The sequence below is a fragment of the Talpa europaea genome, assembly GCF_964194135.1.
Source record: "Talpa europaea genome assembly, chromosome: 1".
NCBI lineage: Eukaryota > Metazoa > Chordata > Mammalia > Eulipotyphla > Talpidae > Talpa > Talpa europaea.
In genome coordinates this window covers 135315509-135335559 of record NC_140073.1, presented here as the reverse complement: position 1 = coordinate 135335559, position 20051 = coordinate 135315509, and the positions used below count along the sequence as shown (strand labels likewise).

Sequence of the window (20051 nt, the reverse complement as noted above, 5' to 3'; positions counted from 1 at the left end):
TATTGTGCTAATTTTTCATTTCTTTTCTTCACAGGCATCAAAGATGTGATAATTTGGGGTAATATTAGTGGAAATAACTACATTGATCTGAGAAAAGCCAGGATTTACAGACATGAAAGTGCTATTTGGGGACCTCCCCACTACTCACGCCCTATTTTAAGCTTGATTTTTGATAGGTACAGTGTATTTTTATTTATTTATTTATTTATTCATTCATTCATTTATTTATTTTTAAGATTTATTTATTTATTTATACAAGCACTGGGTACAGTCAGAAGCGCGGGAGGGTGAGAGAATTCACCAGAGCCAGAGCAGGGAGCAGAGCAGGCAGAAGGACCGAAGTACACTGCTGAGGGGAGCAGCGGGCGGCAGGAGAGGTCTGCGCGCCATGTGGGACCCTCCTCCAGTGGCCGGGGAGCAGCCGGGGATCGAACTGGTGCCGCAGAGGCCGCGGGCAGCTTCGCAACCCAGCGCTCAACTGCTGAGCCACCGGGGAGGCCCTACAGTGTATTTTTAAAGCACAGTATACTAACAATGCTGAATAAATGCATAGTTGTTATCTTAGAAAATCTTTGTACATCTTAGAAATCTTTGTACAAAAATAACTTGGGGATTTGGTCACACACATTTTTTGCTTATGCCAATGACTGCAGAAACAAAACTACAGAATTTCAACTAGTCAGTCCCCACCCTAGTTATTTGATGTTGAAATTATGAATTTTCATATTTCAGATTACTGGTAAGGGCCTTACATTGAGGTTATCTGTAAAGCAAGTAAATGTAAAGTGAATCTTACTTAAAGGAAAGAAGAGATATGTGTCCAAGTTGATGTTAGTTGAAATGTTTTTGACAATCAAGAATTAAGATGGTGAGCAGTCTAAGGCTCTGCTGGGTGTCCTGTCCCCAGAGAGGCAGAATGGAGAAGGAGTTAGGAGCAGAGTCACCAAAACCAAGCCCTCTAGGTTGGAATTCTCTTGGAGGCATTGGCCAACTCTGCGACTTTGGAGAAATCACTCAACCTCTAGAAGCCTCAGTTTTTTCATCTCCAGCGTGGAAATGATTGCGCTCAATGGGGCTTGTAGGGTTGTTGGGAAGACTGAAGGACTGATACAGGCAAAGCACTTAGAACCGTGCTGCTACAGTCAACCCCACGATTTCCACTAGGCAGAAATGAAGAGAGGGAGGAGCTCTTTGAAGCATTTCCCTAACTTGGCAGCACTTTCATTGTAGCATTTCCTTTCCATCACCCCTTCTTTCCCTTCACTTCCTCAGACCATAGGAACTTCATGGACCCGGACATTCCATGTCCACGTTCACACTCCTGGAGAGTGAGCTCCCCACGCGCTGCCTGGGTGGGGTAGTGTCTCACAGAGCTGTCATGTGCGGGGCCACCAGGACCAGCCTTGTGGTCCGCTGGACTATTCCCTGAATTGAGAGTTCTGTTTGCGCAGCATTATCATTCCCTAAGTCTGCGTGTGAATAATTCAACATTTCATGTTACTATTTTCTTTAAAATGAAAGATACCACTGGTTTCAAAATAGCATCTACCTTAAATAAACTCTTTGTAATGAAAGTCCCTGTTCTTGCCATCTCGGATGACTTCTCCGTGTTCCATTTTATATTATCATGTTTTTCATTTGAAACATGATAATATAAATTTCTTCTATTTTTCGCTGTTTTTCAATTGACTTTATGGAAGTGAAGAAACTTGAAGAAAGGGCACAGGATGTCATAGTTCTATTTTGTGGAGATGATTTCTTGTGCTGAAATCCATTGACCCTAGGAATAGCTGTTTTCATTTCCATGTCTTCCCCTATGGTCAAATGTTTTTTGCCTCCTTACAGTGAATGGATAAAAAAGGAATTTGTGGAAAAACTGAAAAAATTGACCAGCACAGGGAGAGAGTTTGGAGGCATCTTAGCTGCGCATAGCATAAGTACTATGTTGAAATATTGGTACCATGGCTCACCGCCTGGGGAGATTGTGTCATTAGGAGTCTTGAGTGAAGGTAAATCTGAATGTTCACATCCTGTAATTTTTTTTTCTAAGTTAGTAGCAGCTAATTTTATTTTTTTTATTTTATTTTACATCATTATTCATTTTTCATTCATTTTTTTTACAGTGTTTGCTTTCTTTTTTCAGGTTTAGTCCCCATAGAATTTCCACCACCAATTCACTCCATGCACCATCACCGTAGTCCCTTGTGCTCCTCCTGTCCCCAAGTCAATCCCTCTGCTTCCACCTCCCCTGCAGAATGTCTCTGATTTATAGTTTTCTGTTTGTTTTTGTTTTGTTGTGTTGTGTTTTTTCAGTTGTTATTATTTTTTCCCTGATCCTTTATATTGTTCCTCTATATTCCTCCTTAAGGGAAACCATCCGATATTTTTCTTTTTCCTTCTGACTTATTTCACTGAGCATAACCCCTTCTAGTTTCATCCATGTTGCTGCGAACGGCATGAGTCTATCTTTTCTATAATATTTAAAAACCTCGGGCCTCCCCTGGTGGCACAGGCAGTTGAGTGCTGCGATGTGAAGCTGTCCACAGCTTCTGCAGTGCTGGTTCGATCCCAGCCAGCTGGTGAGGGTCCTATATTGCAGAGCAGAACTCTCCTGTCAGGCCCGCTGCTCCCCTCAGCAGTGTATTTCCTCAGTCTGCCTGTTCTGTTCCTGCTCTGTCTCTGGTGAATCCTCTCAGCCTCCCGCGCATCTGGCCTGTACCCTGGTTCTTGTATCAATAAATAAATAAATCTTAAAAAAATATTTAAAAACCTCCATCTATGCCATGTGTTCCTACCTCTCTGTGTCTCCACTTGTCTACTGCTTAACACACAAATGGTCTGGGCTTCCACAGTTCCATAATCATCCATTCTCTCTCATGTCCTTTCCTTCATCCATTCAGAAATTCAACAATGTTTTGAATGTTGGAGAACCTGATATATAAACAGAGCAGTCTCACTAACTTATCCTAACTGTACCCCAGCTGAGAAAGCAAGGTCCATTTAGGTGGACAATGGGAAGAATTAGGACAGGCTTTATAAAGAAGGTAACACTCCAAGAAGCTGAGAGTTCATGTAGTACATAAGTGGGAGGCAGGTGTGGGAACGGTGGCCTGGGCACAGCAATGAAGACAGAGGCAGGAGATAAAGGTGCGCTCAGAGCCCAGATGTTAGGTGAGAAGGCAGCAGCTGGAAATTGGGAAACTTACATATCTGTGGATATTCTCCATCCACCAACATCATACGTACTTTTTTACAGCCTTAATGGTTTAATCTACACAAAATGATTCAGAGGAGTTCTACCATTTTTGAAAAGTGGGGAGAGAAAATAGCTGATGCTCTGTGCTCTGTAAGTTCTAGCTAAAGCATCTCTACCCTTTGTGCTTTACTTTCTCCCTGTGCAAACTCATTTGCTCACAAAGATTCAGGCCCGGGTCCCTGCTGAGCTCTAGTCTCTGCTGCAACTTTGCCACCTGTATAACACACTGTCACTTCAAGCCACCATACACCAGAGGAACTTACTATCTTCCTCCCCATTCGGATCTACATCATATTCCTTAATAGAAACACCATCCTTCCTTTTTGTTCCAGTGACTACTGTATAGCTCAAGGCGATCTCCTCAAACTCCAAGTCAGAATTAACCTGTTTCCCCTCTGTCCACACAGCAGTTAGCCCCTCTATCAGAGACCATATTATCACCTGCCTTTATTGGCTGTGGTTAGTTGCATTGTCCCTCATTAGAATGCATGTGCCCTGCGAGAAGAGCTCTGCCTGGGTGGTCTTGCTGCTTGTTCACACGCAATGAACCTTGCTCAACTGAAGTTAACATCCCCATCATGTGAATTCAAGTCAATATAACACCTATTTCGAGGAAATAGCCTAATGCTTACGTGTAGAAACTTTAATTAACCTTTATAGGAATTCATCAATAAATAATGCAGTACTGGGGAGAAGGACAAGTGATTATTATCTCCCTGAAACTGTGCCATGTAAGTAAACCTTCATATGTTGTCTGCCGGTAAGTCTGGCTCTTTACAGATAAAAAAAATAGAGTATCAGAAGAGGACCTGGGACTCCCTCTAAGGAAGAGTCCTTTACGTACTGGTTTCTTGACTATCCTCAATTGTTTTGCCCCAATGACAAAATTTTTGGCACTAGGGTAGCAAGAATATTTTTCTTATTTGATTGAAGTACTTAAGGGGAGGGGTAATTTATCTGAAAATGGCCCAGTTAGAAACAATCTTAATTGTTAATCTTGTTTAGAGAACATCTAAACTAGACTGGGAGCAGCAAGATAATCGCCAGCTTTCCCGTCCTCTCTCTTTCTCTTCCTGTCCTCATTCCCTAGCTGTGCAACTGCCACAGTAGGGGAAGAAACGCAGAAGGCCAGATTAAACAGACACCTTGAACTCTTGGGTTATCTAGGGGACAAGAAGAAGCCAGGGGCAGTAGACAAAAGGAATCCAGATGAGTGGAAGAGAAAGTGTTATAGAGTAGCCCCGATATTGAACGGGTTCCTGCCTGTGGGTCCTCACCCGTGCACTTAAAAGGGACTTATGAATACTCCACTACAGACACACACAAAAGGTTAATAAAAGGTTTATTTACAAGGGAAAAGGAAATAAGAAAAATGTACAACTCAGGGAGAAAATAGGGAAATAAAGTCTTTAATGCGTCCTACCCGATCCGACGACCTGAAAACCCAAAATTACTCTCAGAGCTGGCCGGACGCTGCGAGCTGGGGGAGAGCCAAAATGGGGATCCCCCAAAGCCCACGTGTCTGCCTTTTTATATCCACCTGGCTGCTTAACCCCACCCTCAGGTGCCAGCCACCTTCCCTTTGGTGGTGATGGGATTTGGAGTTCCCAGTGTCTTTGGCTTTGGCCTGGGGTGGGGGTGGAGTCCACAAAGCCTGTATGGAATTAGCTTTGGGACATCCTTTTCCCCCTAACAATTCCCCCCTTTCACTTTTTTCCACCATTTCCATGGTGATGAAGAGCGAATATATGGATGTTGGGATGCAGTCTCAGATGAACATTTTTTTTACCAGGTTCCAGTGTGAAAGAAAACCAGTCCCTCCAGGTATATCCATTGTGGAAAGCAAAAAGTCCTCTGTTCCTGGAAAAACAGTTCATCAGTTCAAGCCAAAAAAAAAAAAAAAAACAAACATCTGGAGGCATTAGCCAAAACAAGACAGCAGATATGTCAAAATCACAGGAAAAAATCTTAAAATGGTTCAACTGATGTAAAACACAAATTTTCTCAACCTTGATACCAAACTTTTAACAGCATAGCGAAAGTTTGCAAACTAATTCTACTTTTAAACCATTTTCCCTATTTTTGCATAAAATCACAGGGCAGAAAATAACTAACAGCAATTTTTAGCTGGCTTTGTTGAAATACTCCATATAGGATCGGAGCGAAACGGTGGCATCCGGTCGATGTAGGCTTCAGGTACAAAGTTGGTCTCATCAGACTCCACCTGGGCTTTCCTCTTCTCGAGGGTACCAGGGCTTTTTCGTTGGCCGGGTTGTCAGGTCCTGCCAATGGAGGCAAGCTTCCTCGCCTTCTTTAACAAAAGCATTAGTTTCTGAGGCAAAGGCAGAGAATCTGAACCTAATGGGGACAAAAAGAGTACAGACAGGGAACACTGGTTCTTCTGTCTGAGAGAAACACAGAAGGGAGAACTGTTAAACTTGGGGAGATGCTCCATTAATGCTTCTAGAGTAAATGTTTCAGTCCTGTCTGAGAAGGAACGTCCAGAACTTTCCACCATTGTCGTCAACGTCTCACATTGCGTCTCTACTTCTCCACAGTGCTCAACAGGAAAAAAATTTTTTTTCTGAATGCTTTTGTTTGGCTTTGCTTTGTGTCTGCCCACCGCAGGTCAGTTTGGTATTCCTGAAGGGATCGTCTTTTCTATGCCTGTGAAATTTGAGAATGAAAGCTGGGTGGTTCTTACGGATCTTGAAGATATTAACATAAGTGAACAAAAAATGACTGCAATGACAAGTGACCTAATTCAGGTAATATCAGATAAACAAGATGCTGCGATACTATCTGAAACAGATTCCCCTAGGCCCGAGGCACACATTGACTTTCTGTGGGTTCACTCTGCAACTTATTTCTAACAATGATAAGGAGACAATACAAGTTTGAAGAAATCAGCAAAACACTCGGTTACATAATTTCTGGTGTGTTAAAAATATTTCTTGGCTACTTAAAAATCAAGAATAAAAGTGTTTTTCTATTAAAAATTGAATTAAGTTAGTAATTGTGGTCATTTAATTCTCTGATTATAAAATTTTTCAACAGGAGAAACTCATTGCACTTGGAGAGGTGATAAGTTTTCATGCATTTCAAACAGGTAATCTCTTAGATGTGATATTTTAAAATACACTGTTAAAAGACTATTAAGATTTTTTATAACTGAATCACTGATATAGATAACTCTAATCCATATTTTATCACTTTGAAACTAAATTATTGGCAAAATAAACTGCTGAGTTCAATGCGTCCTCTGAAATTAAATATCTTGTGAATGCTAAAGAAGTCACGTCTTTTTAATCTGATTTTTATTACCATTATTATTACTATTATTGGTTTACAGCATTGTATGTAATTCAGGGGAATAGATTCCTACCTCCTCACCACTTCTCAGACTTTTGGCTGAGATCCAGTGTAATAGGTTCCTACCTCCTCAGATGTCCATCACCACGCCACACCCCCTACCAGAGCACACATAACCCTTTATCAATTATCACTGGGTCCCTCCCTACTTGTTCACACTCTCACCTCTTCCCTCTAGTAGCCTCAGATCCACAGTCATGTTTCTAGGCTTTGTTTTGGTTTAGTTTTGTCACTTGCTTTGTTTTATTTTTCTATATTCCACATGTAAGTTAAGTCAATCCAGTTTTCTCCTTCTGGCTTATTTCACTTAGCATAATTCCCTCCAGTTCCATCCATGTTGCTGCAAATGGCAAGAGTTGATCTTTTCTAGCTGAAGAGTATTCCATCCTGTATATGCCACATCCTAATCCATTCCTCTGTCTTTCAGCACCTAGGCTGCTTCCATAAATTAGCAATTGTAAATAGCAAAGCACTATGTTCTTGTAAATGCTGTGCATATCATATGTTTCAGTTTCCTGGGATTTTCATAACAAATTACACATACTGAATAGCTTAAAACAGCAGAAATCAATTCTCTCATGGTCCTGGAGACTAGAAGACCTAAATCAAGGTGTGAGCAGGCTGTGTTCCCCAAGCCCTTTGTACAAGTCCAAGGCTGAGAAGCAAGTACAGCTTTTTCACATGTGTCTCTGCTTCATATGTCTCTTCCAGGTCTTTTCCTTCCTCCTTCCTCTTCCTTATTTTTTCTAGTTTTCTTCAGCTTCTCTTCACAGCTCAGCTCCACCCTTCCTTGGGTGGCACAGGGAACCTGGATCCACTCCCCCTCCCCCAGATATCACATGGTTACATTTCAATATTAGAATTTAGAGATCCTCTCTGTGGCATCTGGCATTGGCAGGCTAGAGCTGCAAATTCAAGAAAATGGGCGATAGAGCAGTCATTCTAAATTTTACTCCATTGCCTGGGAGTTAGTCCTAAATTTCTTGTAATATTTGCATTATAGAGGATTTCATGATAGAAAATGATCTAATGTTATGCATATTACACTATTTTCATTAACAAAGGTCAAGGTGTGTGTGTGTGTGTGTGTTTATATATGATTAATCTTGACTCCATCACCTTTGGACATTGCCCCAAACATCAGAGACCAAGACCTGAGCATTGAAAATAGTCAGGGTAGGGCCTCCCCGGTGGCGCAGCGGTTGAGCGCTGGGTTGCGAAGCTGCCAGCAGTCTCTGCATCACCGGTTCAATCCCCGGCTGCCTCCCGGCCACCGGAGGAAGGTCCCACATGGCACACAGACCTCTCCCGCCGCCCGCTGCTCCCCTCAGCAGTGTACTTCGGTCCTTCTGCCTGCTCTGCTCCCCGCTCTGGCTCTGGTGAATTCTCTCACCCTCCCGCGCTTCTGACTGTACCCAGTGCTTGTATAAATAAATGAATAATAAACAAACAAATAAATAAATAAATCTTAAAAAAAAAGAAAATAGAGTAGAGAGAGCTCTGCTTACTAGCATACTGATATCATATTTCATATGTGAGGTTTGTAGAATCTTTTCTAACTTAATACTTAATTTCTGACATTTAGAAAGTGATGAAAAAGAAGAAAGTAACACCACACTCAGCACAATTGATAACCAAGAAGATCAAAGAGTCTCAGCTGGTATGTATATCAATGGAAAAATAATGCTCCTTTTCTCTAAGACCTAACACTAAATTTCAAAGAAAAGGGTTTGCTTATCTATTAGCCATAAAATGAACATTAAGTCTTTCATCACCCTCCTCCTATACTCAAAATTAAGATCATATATAACATCTCTTGAGATCTTTTGAGGAAATGGCCAGTTATCTGTGGTACACCTTCCACAGGCTGGTCACTGTGAGGGACGCAGGGCACTGTGAGGAAGCCGTGGCCACACACATGTCTCAGCTCCACAAAACAGAGCAAGACACATAGAAAAGGAACAAAGTATATAACAAGTCATCCAGAAGTTCACAAGGAAAGATCCTTTCTTTGCAGGAAGGAGAAAATTTAATCATATCTGGAAATCTAGTTGGGGCTAAAGAAAATCAAATGGGCATATATTTAGTCAGCAATTGTGCTAGTTCACTCACATAAGACAAAAAGTTCTAGAGATTTGCTCTTAAAACAAGCATGTTCTTCAATTATTGATGAAATTCATATGGAATCACAAAAAACCCCGAATAGCCAAAGCTCTCCTGAAAAAAAAAGAAGGGAATGGAGGCATCAGACTCCCAGACTTCAAACTATACTACAAAGCCATAATCATCAAAACTGCATGGTATTGGAACAAGAACAGACATACAGACCAATGGAATCGAATAGAAAATCCAGAAATAAACCCACAGATTTATGGTCAACTAATCTTTGACAAAGGAGCAAAGAATATGCATTGGAGCAAAGAAAGTTTGTTCAATAAATGGTGCTGGGAAAACTGGGTCGCTACATGCAAAAGAATGAAGCTTGACCACCACCTCACACCATACACAAAAATCAACTCAAAATGGATTAAAGAACTAGACATAAGACCTGAAACCATAAAATATATAGAAGGAAATATAGGCGAAACACTACGTGATTTGCACATCAAAGACATCTTTACAGACACATCACCCAAAGCAGTGATAGTGAAGGCAAAGGTAAACAGCTGGGACTACATCAAATTAAAGAGCTTTTGCACAGCAAAAGAGACAATAACAAAAACAAAGAGAAACCCCACCAACTGGGAGAACATTTTTGCACCCAACACTAATGATAAAGGACTGATCACAAAAATCTGCAAAGAGCTGATGAGACTCAACAACAACAAAGAAAATAATCCAGTCAAAAAATGGGCAGAAGAGCTTAAAAGAAACTTCTCTGAAGAGGAAATGCAAATGGCCAACAAGCATATGAAAAAATGTTCAACATCACTTGTCATCAGGGAAATGCAAATCAAAACTACCATGAGATACCATCTTACACCAGTGAGAATGGCACATATTAAAAAAACTAGCAACAACAAATGTTGGCGAGGGTGTGGAGAAAAAGGAACTCTTCTGCACTGTTGGTGGGAGTGCAAACTGGTCCAACCACTGTGGAAAGCTGTGTGGAGATTTCTGGACCTACTAAACATAGAGCTTCCATATGATCCAGCAATTCCACTCCTAGGTATTTACCCAAAGGACACAGAAACATCAATTCCAAAGAACACCTGCACCCCTATGTTTATAGCAGCACTGTTTACAATAGCTAAGCTTTGGAAACAACCCAAATGCCCAAAAATAGATGACTGGATCAAGAAGATGTGGTACATATATACCATGGAATATTACTCAGCATTCAAAAAAGATAAACACATGCAATTTGCTGCAACATGGATGGCGCTGGAAGGGATCATGCTCAGCGAAATAAGCCAAAAAGAAAAAGAAAAATACCGGATGGTCTCACTCATAGCGGGAATCTAGAAAACTTAAATAAGGGACCAGGAAAATGAATAACTATAAGAAAGTGAAAATCAAAATCAACAAAAACTATGAACCAGAGACACTTTTAGGGGGGCGGGGGCGGGAGGGGAGGGATTGGGGTCAGAATGGGGGGCTGCAATTGTATGGGGAATATAACAATAAAATTAAAAAAAAAAAAAACAAGCATGTTCTTAGTACCGCATTGTACACAAAAGCTTGTTAAGGTAGAGTCAATACTATATTTTTACCATAAATAACAAAATAAGGGGCCAGGGACATAAAAATAAATCAAATACTCTTCTTACCTCAAAGCTCTTACCATCTGCAGTGGGAAATAGCAAAGCTTATGCTACCCTGTGAAGAGGTAGATAATGTGATAAGAGAGGCCCAGGCTCCAACAGGGATGGTGTACAAGAGGTTTCCTGACATTCTCTGGAAGTATAGGAAGCTGAGTCTAGAAGGATGAGTAGAAATTACTTGTGTAATTAGAGAAAAGGAGGGGTGAGTAGAAACGAGGTTGTAAAACATGAGCAAAGGAGGCACTTGAGGCTATTAAGGCAAGACCAAAAGTGTGAGCCTGAGATAGTATAACACTGCCATCAGAAGATAACAAGTGGAGTAGCTGGACTAGAGCATGGAACCCATAAAACTGGGTAAGGATGAAAAATTAACAGTCATCTGTTGTTCAGCTGAATGATTGGTTGGGAGCTCAGCAATGGAGCTGGTAGATGGCAGGATAAAGCACAAGATGGATGAGATCAAGCGCAGGAGATTCATCTGGCTTTATCATTGACCCTCTAAAGTCTAGTCAAGCATCCCCAATCACTGTCCAGACAGCGTGGTGAGCTTAGTCCCCGTCAGAAGAGACATCTCGAGAGACTCGAGCAGATGATATCTGTGGATATCAGCGTGGCAGCGCTGGTGCTCCACTTGGCCAACCAGTGTTCTCAATACTCAAGGAAAGTACTTGGACATGAGAGCCCTTGTGAGGGAGCAAAGATAAAAAGGAAGAGGAAGGTGACTGCTCGCTCCCCAGGAAGGAGGAGGGAAGCTGAATGGCAGAGAATGCATCCCTGAGTCTTCCAGTCTTCACATCAGAGCAATTTATGTTGTTAATGAAAACCTTAGGTTCTTACAGCTCTTCTAAGTTATACTCTTATGCAAACTAAAGAACTTTTGTGGTGGTAAAGTAGAGAAAATGGGATTGATTTCAGGTTGTTTGGGGGCCTATTTGTTGAATGAAGATCAGAATCAAATATAACAGTACTTTCCACGGTATGGGTTAGACGAGTCAGAGAAAAATTGGGTGGGTCATGAAATCCATTTAATTACTAGCATTTTTCCGTGAAATAGGAGGTAAATAAGGTCAGATTATTTTTACCCCTGAACTGGAATAAAATACAAAGGAAAAGATTAAGAAAAGGGTATGTAATTTGGCTGAGTTAGTTTACCTAAATATGTTTTCTCATCTATGAAATGGGAATAAAAATTGCACTTACTTTGAAAAGAAAGACAAGAAAAGGCTATGTAAGAATAAGTTAGAAAAGGGTAAGGACTGTTTCATTGTGTATGCACAAGTGGACATATCAGACCCCAATGTAAAGTGCATTTTTTACTGTTAGCCATGGTCAATAATGTTTTAAAAATGGTAACTTAGAGCATCTCACAGATTTATTTTAACCCAGCATGTTTTACTTAATTTTGGTTTCAGAATTTAATGAAAAGCTTCCATTAGGATCTAATCCAATGTGAAGAAAAATATCAGTCAGGTGATTGTGTCAGCCAGCAAGTTTACCTGGCTATAAACAATTTAGGGAATGATGCTGTCTGTGGTCAGAAGGACATAGTCTACAGCCCAAGTAATTTTGAAATAACTCCTTTTATTTTCCTGTACTTGGTAAACACTTTGAAGGAGGGATTTAAAAGTTGTTAAAATCTTTGAAACTGCTTCTACATCATACCTCAAATGGTCCTCAGATACTCTCACCTTGGCCTTAGTGCTTGGCGTTTCAACTTTTTCACCCTTTCCTTTCATTCTAAATTCTTCTTTACAAAACCCCAAGTGATTGACATGGCAGGTCAGGACCCTCTTCAAAAGGTGGGTAAGAGGAAGAGATTGAGAGGGCAGAGTTTAAAACTGTCTTTAACAGAAAATCTGGAAACTTTTCCTCCTCTCATAAGTGTGTGTGTGTGTGTGTGTTTGTGTGTACTTAGAAATATGTATGTAGAGACTTTAATGTTTTCTAAATGTTCCTATCCAATACAAATCACATATCTAAAAAATAGACTGTTTCCATGTTTACCACTTCATTACCTGAAACTCTGTATGGAAGAATGCTGGCAAGCACCAAGAAGTTGCTCAGTGATTTATGTCATGGGATCAAGGTTGGACATCTGTTTGCTCATTCTGCCCACAGGGCCATCAACACCCACTGGCATAGGTTGAGACACTGTCTGAAAGTGATCTAGCATGAGACAATTCTGAAATAAAGCAAAGCACTCAGAGAAACTTGGAATGGAAGTAACAAAATAGATGAAAATGAGAATAACTGCAAAAATCAATGCACTCGAAATACTAAAAACTCTGTTTTAATTCTCTATTTATGGCAATGGATTTTTTTAGACCTGACTCCTCAAACTATCTCTAAAACAACCCAGTCAAGAGCCTCTAAGGGGCCTCACCGGTGGTGCAGCGGGTTGAGCGAAGCGCTGTGAAGCTATCCACAGCCTCTGCTGTGCAGGTTCAATTCCCCGCCAGTCAGGGAGATACCCACATGGCACGGCAGACCTCTCCTGTCTCTCCCATTGCCCCCTCAGCAATGTCTTCGGTCCATCTGCCTGTTCTGTTCCCCACTCTGTCTCTGATGAATCCTTTCACCCTCCCACGGTTCTGGCTTGTACCCCAGTTCTTGTATAAACAAATAATCTTTAAAAAAAAAAGGAAAAAAAAGAAAGAACCTCTAAGTAGCAGGTGATAGACAAATGCTAACTAGTCTTTCCTTAATCTGTAAATGGAACTAGACAGCAGAGGATCAAGTAGCCTGATGACACAGTTGTTTTAAATTCTCCCTCCCCACTTATCCCCAGGAACTAGGTCTTGCTCACTACTCTCCTAGAACCTGGCTTCTAACTTCTATAACTAGGGCTATGACAGTGCTAACCTAATCCTTCCCTCAGAATGAATTAGTAAAGAAATGACACATATATCTGTGAGTCCAGATTTTCAAAGTATGTAACTGAGTTATTCCAATACTTTATGAAAGCAAGACTGGTGTAGATTTCTGTGGTTGACCAATCAAGGTATTTACCTAAGACTTAACAATTTTATTTCAATGCCTACTAAAATGAACACAATCCAGTGCACCTTCCATTCAGAAGTGTAGAGTATGATAGCTTTGGAGACGGCCTAACCTATGGAGAATTAGAACCAGTGCAGAAGAGAGGTAGGGCCAAGAGAAGAAATGGAGCTGACAATGTAACTGCAAATAAAATTCAGACTGCGACGCAAAGGAGCCAAGAGGATTGCACATAGAAATAGATTAAGATCTGGAAAGAGGTCAAAGTTTGCTTTTTGCTATGTGAAAATATCTAATGATAGTCTTGTGGTTTTATTTCCCCTGTGGAATCCACTTCATACATGCACACCCTTAGCTTTGAATCAGATTGGATCCAGGGATCCAGGAAAGAGAAGGAAGAAGGGAGCAAAGGAAAGGCCAATAAAAACTAAGTTACTGATGTTTTTAAAAAAATATTACATCTTTTCATTTTTCTTTTTTTTTTTACAGAATCTGGAGGGAAAACTGTTGAACAATAACAGATTGAATTATACCAACTATAAAGTCACTTGATAGTGCAATATAGAATGACCCATGCATGTCTCTATTTAGAAAAGAAAAACTTGAAAGGTTTACTTCCATCTTAATTAATATTATGCTCCACTACTAAATAGCAATGACAGCCTATACATAAATGTCATTCAATCATTTCATGTTACCTATATTCACTCATGTGATTATGTCTTTTCTCATAAATAGTTTGGTATCAATTGCCTTGTTTTGTTTTGTTTTTTTAAAGATTTATTTATTTATGCATAGACGAACTGGGGTCCAGGCCAGAGGTGTGAGAGGTAAGAAGATTCACCAGAGACAGAGTGGGGAACAGAACAGGCAGATCTACTGAAATGCCCTGCTGAGGGGAGTAGCGGGTGAGACAGGAAAGGTCTGTGGCGCCATATATGGGTTGGCTCCCTGGCTGGGGATCAAACTGAGGCCATAGTGGCCAGGGCATGATATCACTGATATTTACCCCTAGACCACCAGGGAGGCCCCTCAATTGCTGTGTTTTAAACTACATTAAAATAGAGGTGTCAGTCATTGCATCCTCACAATACATTTTGAGATGACTACAAGTGCTCAGATGTCCTTACTCTTGGCCTCAACTGACTGGACCAGAATAGACACATCCTACTCAAGGAGAACCCTTCAGATGTTCTCAAAATGTTTGTACTGAGAAAAATGGGTAAGTTGGCATCTGAGATTGTAACGGTAGTGAACTAGAGAAGGCACAATGTTTTTTACCTGAGGGGCTTTCAAGACCAGGTCACATTCACCACCTTCCTAAGTGTGCATCGTTTTTCCTTTTATTTACTTTATACAGTAAATCTCATTTTTTTCTTTAGCTTAGATTGAATAGTTTTCTGTTTCTTGACACCAGATGTGGCCTGAGTAAACTGAATTTTGAAAGAAAACTCATAATTTTTTCCACTACATAATTGCAAGATCTACATAAAAATAGTCTTTTAAAGCAGTAGTCAAACCAATATGCCCATATATTTTGAAGCTAATAGGACCCTTTACAAATGCCAATTAGAAAGTTTTAAAAGCCCAGGAGTCATATTAAAAACTGCTGATATCTTTACTTTCTCTGTGGTTTTAAATAGCTCTAAATATGCAAGTTTCTGAAAATTTAGGGGAATTTCAGATGCTTCTACAATGCTTCCACACCATCATAATGAAATGGATAATTTCAAAACTGTGGCTAATCCTTCCCTTTTGCTTGTTTCCAAAGTCAGCATCTCAGCTGATATTATTATGAAGAAAACTTCATGTCTGTTTTGAGGTTCTGTGCCCTCATATATCACTTCCCCTGCCTCCTCCTCTGGGGACCAGCACACACGTGACCAAGAGCAATAAGGGGAGGGGAGATTAGGAGCTGCTTTACACATAGCTAACTGCATGGGAGTTGCCCCTCAACATGCTTGGCTTCTTTGTGGTCAAATCGAGCTAGATGGGAAATGTGATTCAGACCAAGACACCCTGCTCCATTCCTGTTCAATGAGGTATGCCAATCACCACCCAGAACCAGGTGGAGGAGTTAGAACAGGGAAGACAGCCACAGCCACATGCCACTTTCTAAGCAATGACCCTGCCCTTTGGTGATATTGTTCCCAGTGAGGCTCAAGCCCCAAACAATTACATAATCAGCTGCTTCTGTAGTGGGTAGACATCTCGAAGGGGCGAGTAAGAGACATGGGCAGTTTCTCCTCTTTAGGAACAATGTAGAAAACATTCAGCCCCATTCCTAGCAAGCTGTACTTTCCAGCATGAATATGAACTGTCATATGTTCAAATCACTATAGGGTGTCCAGGAAGCTCTGGGATAGGCTCCTAATAGGAAAAGAGAACAAATTAGCCTTAATCACTGTATTTACTACCACTTATTTGCTTCAAATTAATGTAAGATATGGAATCACATTGGGAGAAAACTGTTAGTGTTTGCTATTTGTTTACAAACAATGGTGGTGTCATTTCAAAAATATTTTTCAGAGGTTTTTTTTTTTTTTTTTTGGTTTTTTCCCAACTGATGCACTAGCTGTCAATAGCCTATTATATGTAATAGACCAACTTGGGAAATCTCAAGTCTCAGACCAAGTCTGATCTTCACATTAGGAGTAATTTTAATGTGAGGTTATTAAAAATAATTTCTCTGTGTTATTAAAACTGTCATGGTGAAGACATGAGGGAGGAATATTCAGTAGAAAATTTGGAATATCACTCAAAGAAAGGCATTATGCGAACAAAGTAATTACCTTATTGGTCACTAGCAGAGGGGGTAAGTGCATGTATCCTAACTGTAGCAGGCACTGGTAGCTGCCTTCCCTACAGCCCTGTCCCCATTCTCCTGATTAACAGAACTCTGATTTCACTGGGATGGGCAATAGTTCCAGTGCTAGGGCATGAATCTTGATAGAGCTAATCTAGTCCTGAGTTATTCTGAAGTAATTCAGTGTTTGGTCTATGAGCAAGAATGTGACCTAGTTTTGTGTAATGATAAGAAGTCTTCTGGAGGAGAAAGATGGGGAAGAGAGGGAGGGAGAGAGACAGAGACAGAGACAGAGAGACAGAGAATTGTGTGAAAAGAGAAGGTAGGGCCTCCTGGGTGGCGCAGAGGTTGAGCGCTGGGTTGCAAAGCTGCCCTCAGCCTCTGCACCGCTGGTTCGATCCCCAGCCACCAGGCGAGGGTCGCGCAGACAGACCTCTCCTGCCGCCCGCTGTTCTTCTCAGCGGTGTACTTTGTCAGTCTGCCTGCTATGCTCTCTCCTCTGGCTCTGGTGAATTCTCTCACCCTCCCGTGCTTCTGACTGTACCCAGTGCTTGTATAAATAAATAATTAATTAATTAAAAAAAAAAGGAAGAAAAGAGAAGGTATTTCAACATGGAGAAAAAGGAACCCTTTTTACATTGGTGGGACTATAAATAGGCCCAGCTCCTATGAAGAACAGTACAGAAGTTTCTCAAAAGATTAAAAGTGGATCTGCCATATAAGCCAGCAATTCCACTCCCAAAGAATACAAAAACACTAACTAATTCAAAGGGAAACATACACACCTATGCCCACTGCAGCAGTAACAATAGCCAAGCTATGGAAACAACCTAAGTGCCCAAACAGATGAGTGGATCAGGACGATGTGGTATATACACAGTGAAATACTACTCAGCTTTCAAAAAAGATATTCTTTGCCATTGTTGTAATATGGATGTAGCTCAAGGGGATTATGCTAAGTTCAATATGTTTAAGTAGAAAGCTAAATATCAGATGGTGTCACTTATATGTGGAATGTAGAGAAACCAAATAAAGGGTCAGTGAAAGCCAAACCCTAGAAAACTGACTATAAAACTAAGGTTACCTGAAGGGGAGATGGAGGGGCAAGAACAAAGTAAGAAGGGAGCACAATGGACTACAGTGGTGGACTATGGGTGTGGTGTGGTGTGGTAACACCTGAAAGGGAGATCCTATACTTCTAAAACACAAACAATGACATAAATCAATGTTACCTCAACAAAAAAGGGAGAGAGAAAAAGTATGTCAGCTTCCATCTACTTCCTACTTAAAATGCTGTCCTACAAGGATGCAATGTAGGCAGCTTTGGCAGCCATATTGTGGCCATGAGGAGAGACAGCACCAGCTGAATGCCACTAAGAGGGTCTCAGTGTAGAAAGGTAGAAAGAAAAAGTCTGGCATCTGGGTCTGAAACCTCAGTGACTCCAAAGAGGCTTGAACTAGCCATGGACCAACTTCAGAATTTCTGCAAAATAACCAAGTGACTTTTTATGGCTCAGCCCCTATTAGCAAGTTTCTGTCACTTACAGCCAATGACTGCATACAGTTGACTCTTGAACATCACAGGTTTAAACTAGGGAGGTCCATTTATACATGGATTTTCCCATAGCCAAACGATGTAAACTTTTGACATGGATAAACATAGAATAGTACTATAAATGCATTTTCTCTTATGATTTAACATTTTCTTTTCTCTGGCTTACTTTATTATGAGGGTACAGTATGTAAAACATACAACATATAATATGTCTTAATCAACTCTTTATGTTATTTGTAAGGCTTCTAGTCAATAGTGTGCTACTAGAAGTTAACTTTTTGAGGAATCAAGTTGTATGAAGAGTGTCAGCTCCTCCAGGTTTGGTGCCTCTAGCCCCACATTATTTAAGGCTCAGCTGTTTACTAAAGGCCAGGAGCCATATAACTTGATAGCGAATTATCTTTCAAATTCTTGTTGTTATTTGTTTTAGAGGAATGAATAAGAAATATATTTTTTGATTTATATATATTTTACATCATTGTTCATTTTTAAACAATGTTTGTCCCCCTCCTCAGGTGTAGTCCCCATAGAATTTCTTTCACCAGAGCACCCGCGCACAGTCACCTCAGTCCCCTGTGCTCTCCCTCCCTCCCTCTGATCCCTCTCCCTCCTCCTCCCCTGCAGGATGTCTCTGATTTATAATTGTCTGTTTGTTTTTGTTTTGATTTGTTGTGTTTTGTATTTGTGTTTTGTATTATTTTTCCCCCGATGATAAGAAATATATTTAGATAATTTAAACAACTGACTTCTCCTTTGCCAAACTCAAAACCCTTATTGACGTCTATATTTTTAATATTTCCCCCAAGTCCAGTTATAAAGGCAATGAGCCCAGTTCAGTCCTAGACCAGTGATTTTCACAATTCATAGCTATGAATCAGATTCATCTGTTTAAAAAAAAATCGCTGGGCTCCATCTCCAAGGTGTCTGATTCAATAGGTCTTAGGTGAGGGTCTGAAAATTTACATTCTTAGTAAGTTCTCAGGTGGCCCAGATCCTGTTGATGGGGAGTGGGGGGGCACGTGTTTTGACAATTACCTTCCTCGACCTCGACAGTAACTTCTCAGTAACCAAGCTTCCAAATTCCCTTTCACACCTATAACCCAGATACTTTAGTCTGAATTCCACTTTCTGGAATCCTCTCCAAACTTACCAGTAAATTGTTTTAGGATATGTGCATGCTATTTGCCCTGCCTATAATGTCCTCAAACCTTCTCTCACCGAAGCCTCGTTAGGGTGACACAGTGGGGTAACTTCCCTTTCTTGGCCAAGTGATTATTTCAGTAAGATGAAAATTACAGAATTCCAACAGGCAGAAATAAGCTAAAGAGCCTTCCCACCTACTGCTCTCTACCAGGTGCAAGTGGGAAATAATGTTATATATAACCTTCACTTGCTCTTTTGACGGGCTTATGTGAGCCTTTTTAACTCTAAAATGGTTCGGGCCCAGAGCAAATGCTTGTTCATTCTGCAGTGGACACAGGTCACCCAGCTTACAGTGGAATTGCTGCAAACACTTCTGGAAACCCTCCCAGGAGTGAGCAGCTGCTCTGCCCACATATTAATTTCTCTGGGCAGAAATTATGAGTCCACACAGACATCTAATCACTGCTTTCTCATTTCATTGGTCCAAAAAATATTTTCAGGGCCTCCCTGGTGGTGCAAGGGGTTAAAGGACCACACTATGAAGCAATCCGCAGACTCTGCAGCACGAGTTCGATTCCTGGCCAGCCAGGGAGCAACCCACATGGCGAAGCAGATCTCTGCTGTCTCGCCCGCTGCTCCCCTCAGCAGTGTACTTTGGTCAGTCTGCCTGTTCTGTTCCCCTGCTCTGTCTCTAGTGAGGCCTCTCACCCCCTGTACCCCAGCCTGTATGCATATATAAATAAATCTTAAAAAAAATATATTTTCAGTGCACGGGGACCATATGCAGGGATTTTGCACTTGCACGCAGTCTTCTCCTTTCTCCAGGGGACACCGCCCAATTATGGAAAAGCAGTTTTGTAGGGTAAGGTAAAAAGTATCAGGCTTTTCTGCCCTCCTGCCATTAGGATAGATGACAGAACCCTGTGGTCCCGAATGCATGCCTGATGGCGGGCACCTGGAGTAGGGTGTGGGCATATGTAGATGGGATTCACCTGGGCTAAGACTGGGCTTTTAAGGGTGGCATCACGGAGATGCCAGCAGAAGCAGAGAAGCAGAATGGATCAGAACCACGAGAGAAGCAAAGAGAAGCACCAGAGAACGGCAGAGAGCCCAGACAGAGTGAAGACTTGCTGGAGGCTGGGATGCCTGCCAGCTTCC

General features: G+C 41.1%; 1 protein-coding gene across 1 annotated transcript in view; it reads left to right on the top strand.

Annotated features, from left to right (window-relative positions):
* Positions 1-13907, top strand: part of MDH1B (malate dehydrogenase 1B) — a gene marked incomplete at its 3' end in the record, with an annotated part of 30813 nt that extends 16906 nt beyond the window's left edge. Inside the window, exons 6-11 of the mRNA XM_084259581.1 lie at positions 35-176; positions 1846-2009; positions 5885-6024; positions 6314-6365; positions 8214-8288; positions 13879-13907. Of these exons, the coding sequence (XP_084115707.1) occupies positions 35-176; positions 1846-2009; positions 5885-6024; positions 6314-6365; positions 8214-8288; positions 13879-13907 (602 nt within the window). The remainder of the gene's footprint in view (positions 1-34; positions 177-1845; positions 2010-5884; positions 6025-6313; positions 6366-8213; positions 8289-13878) is intronic.
* Between the last annotated feature and the right edge of the window lie 6144 nt (positions 13908-20051).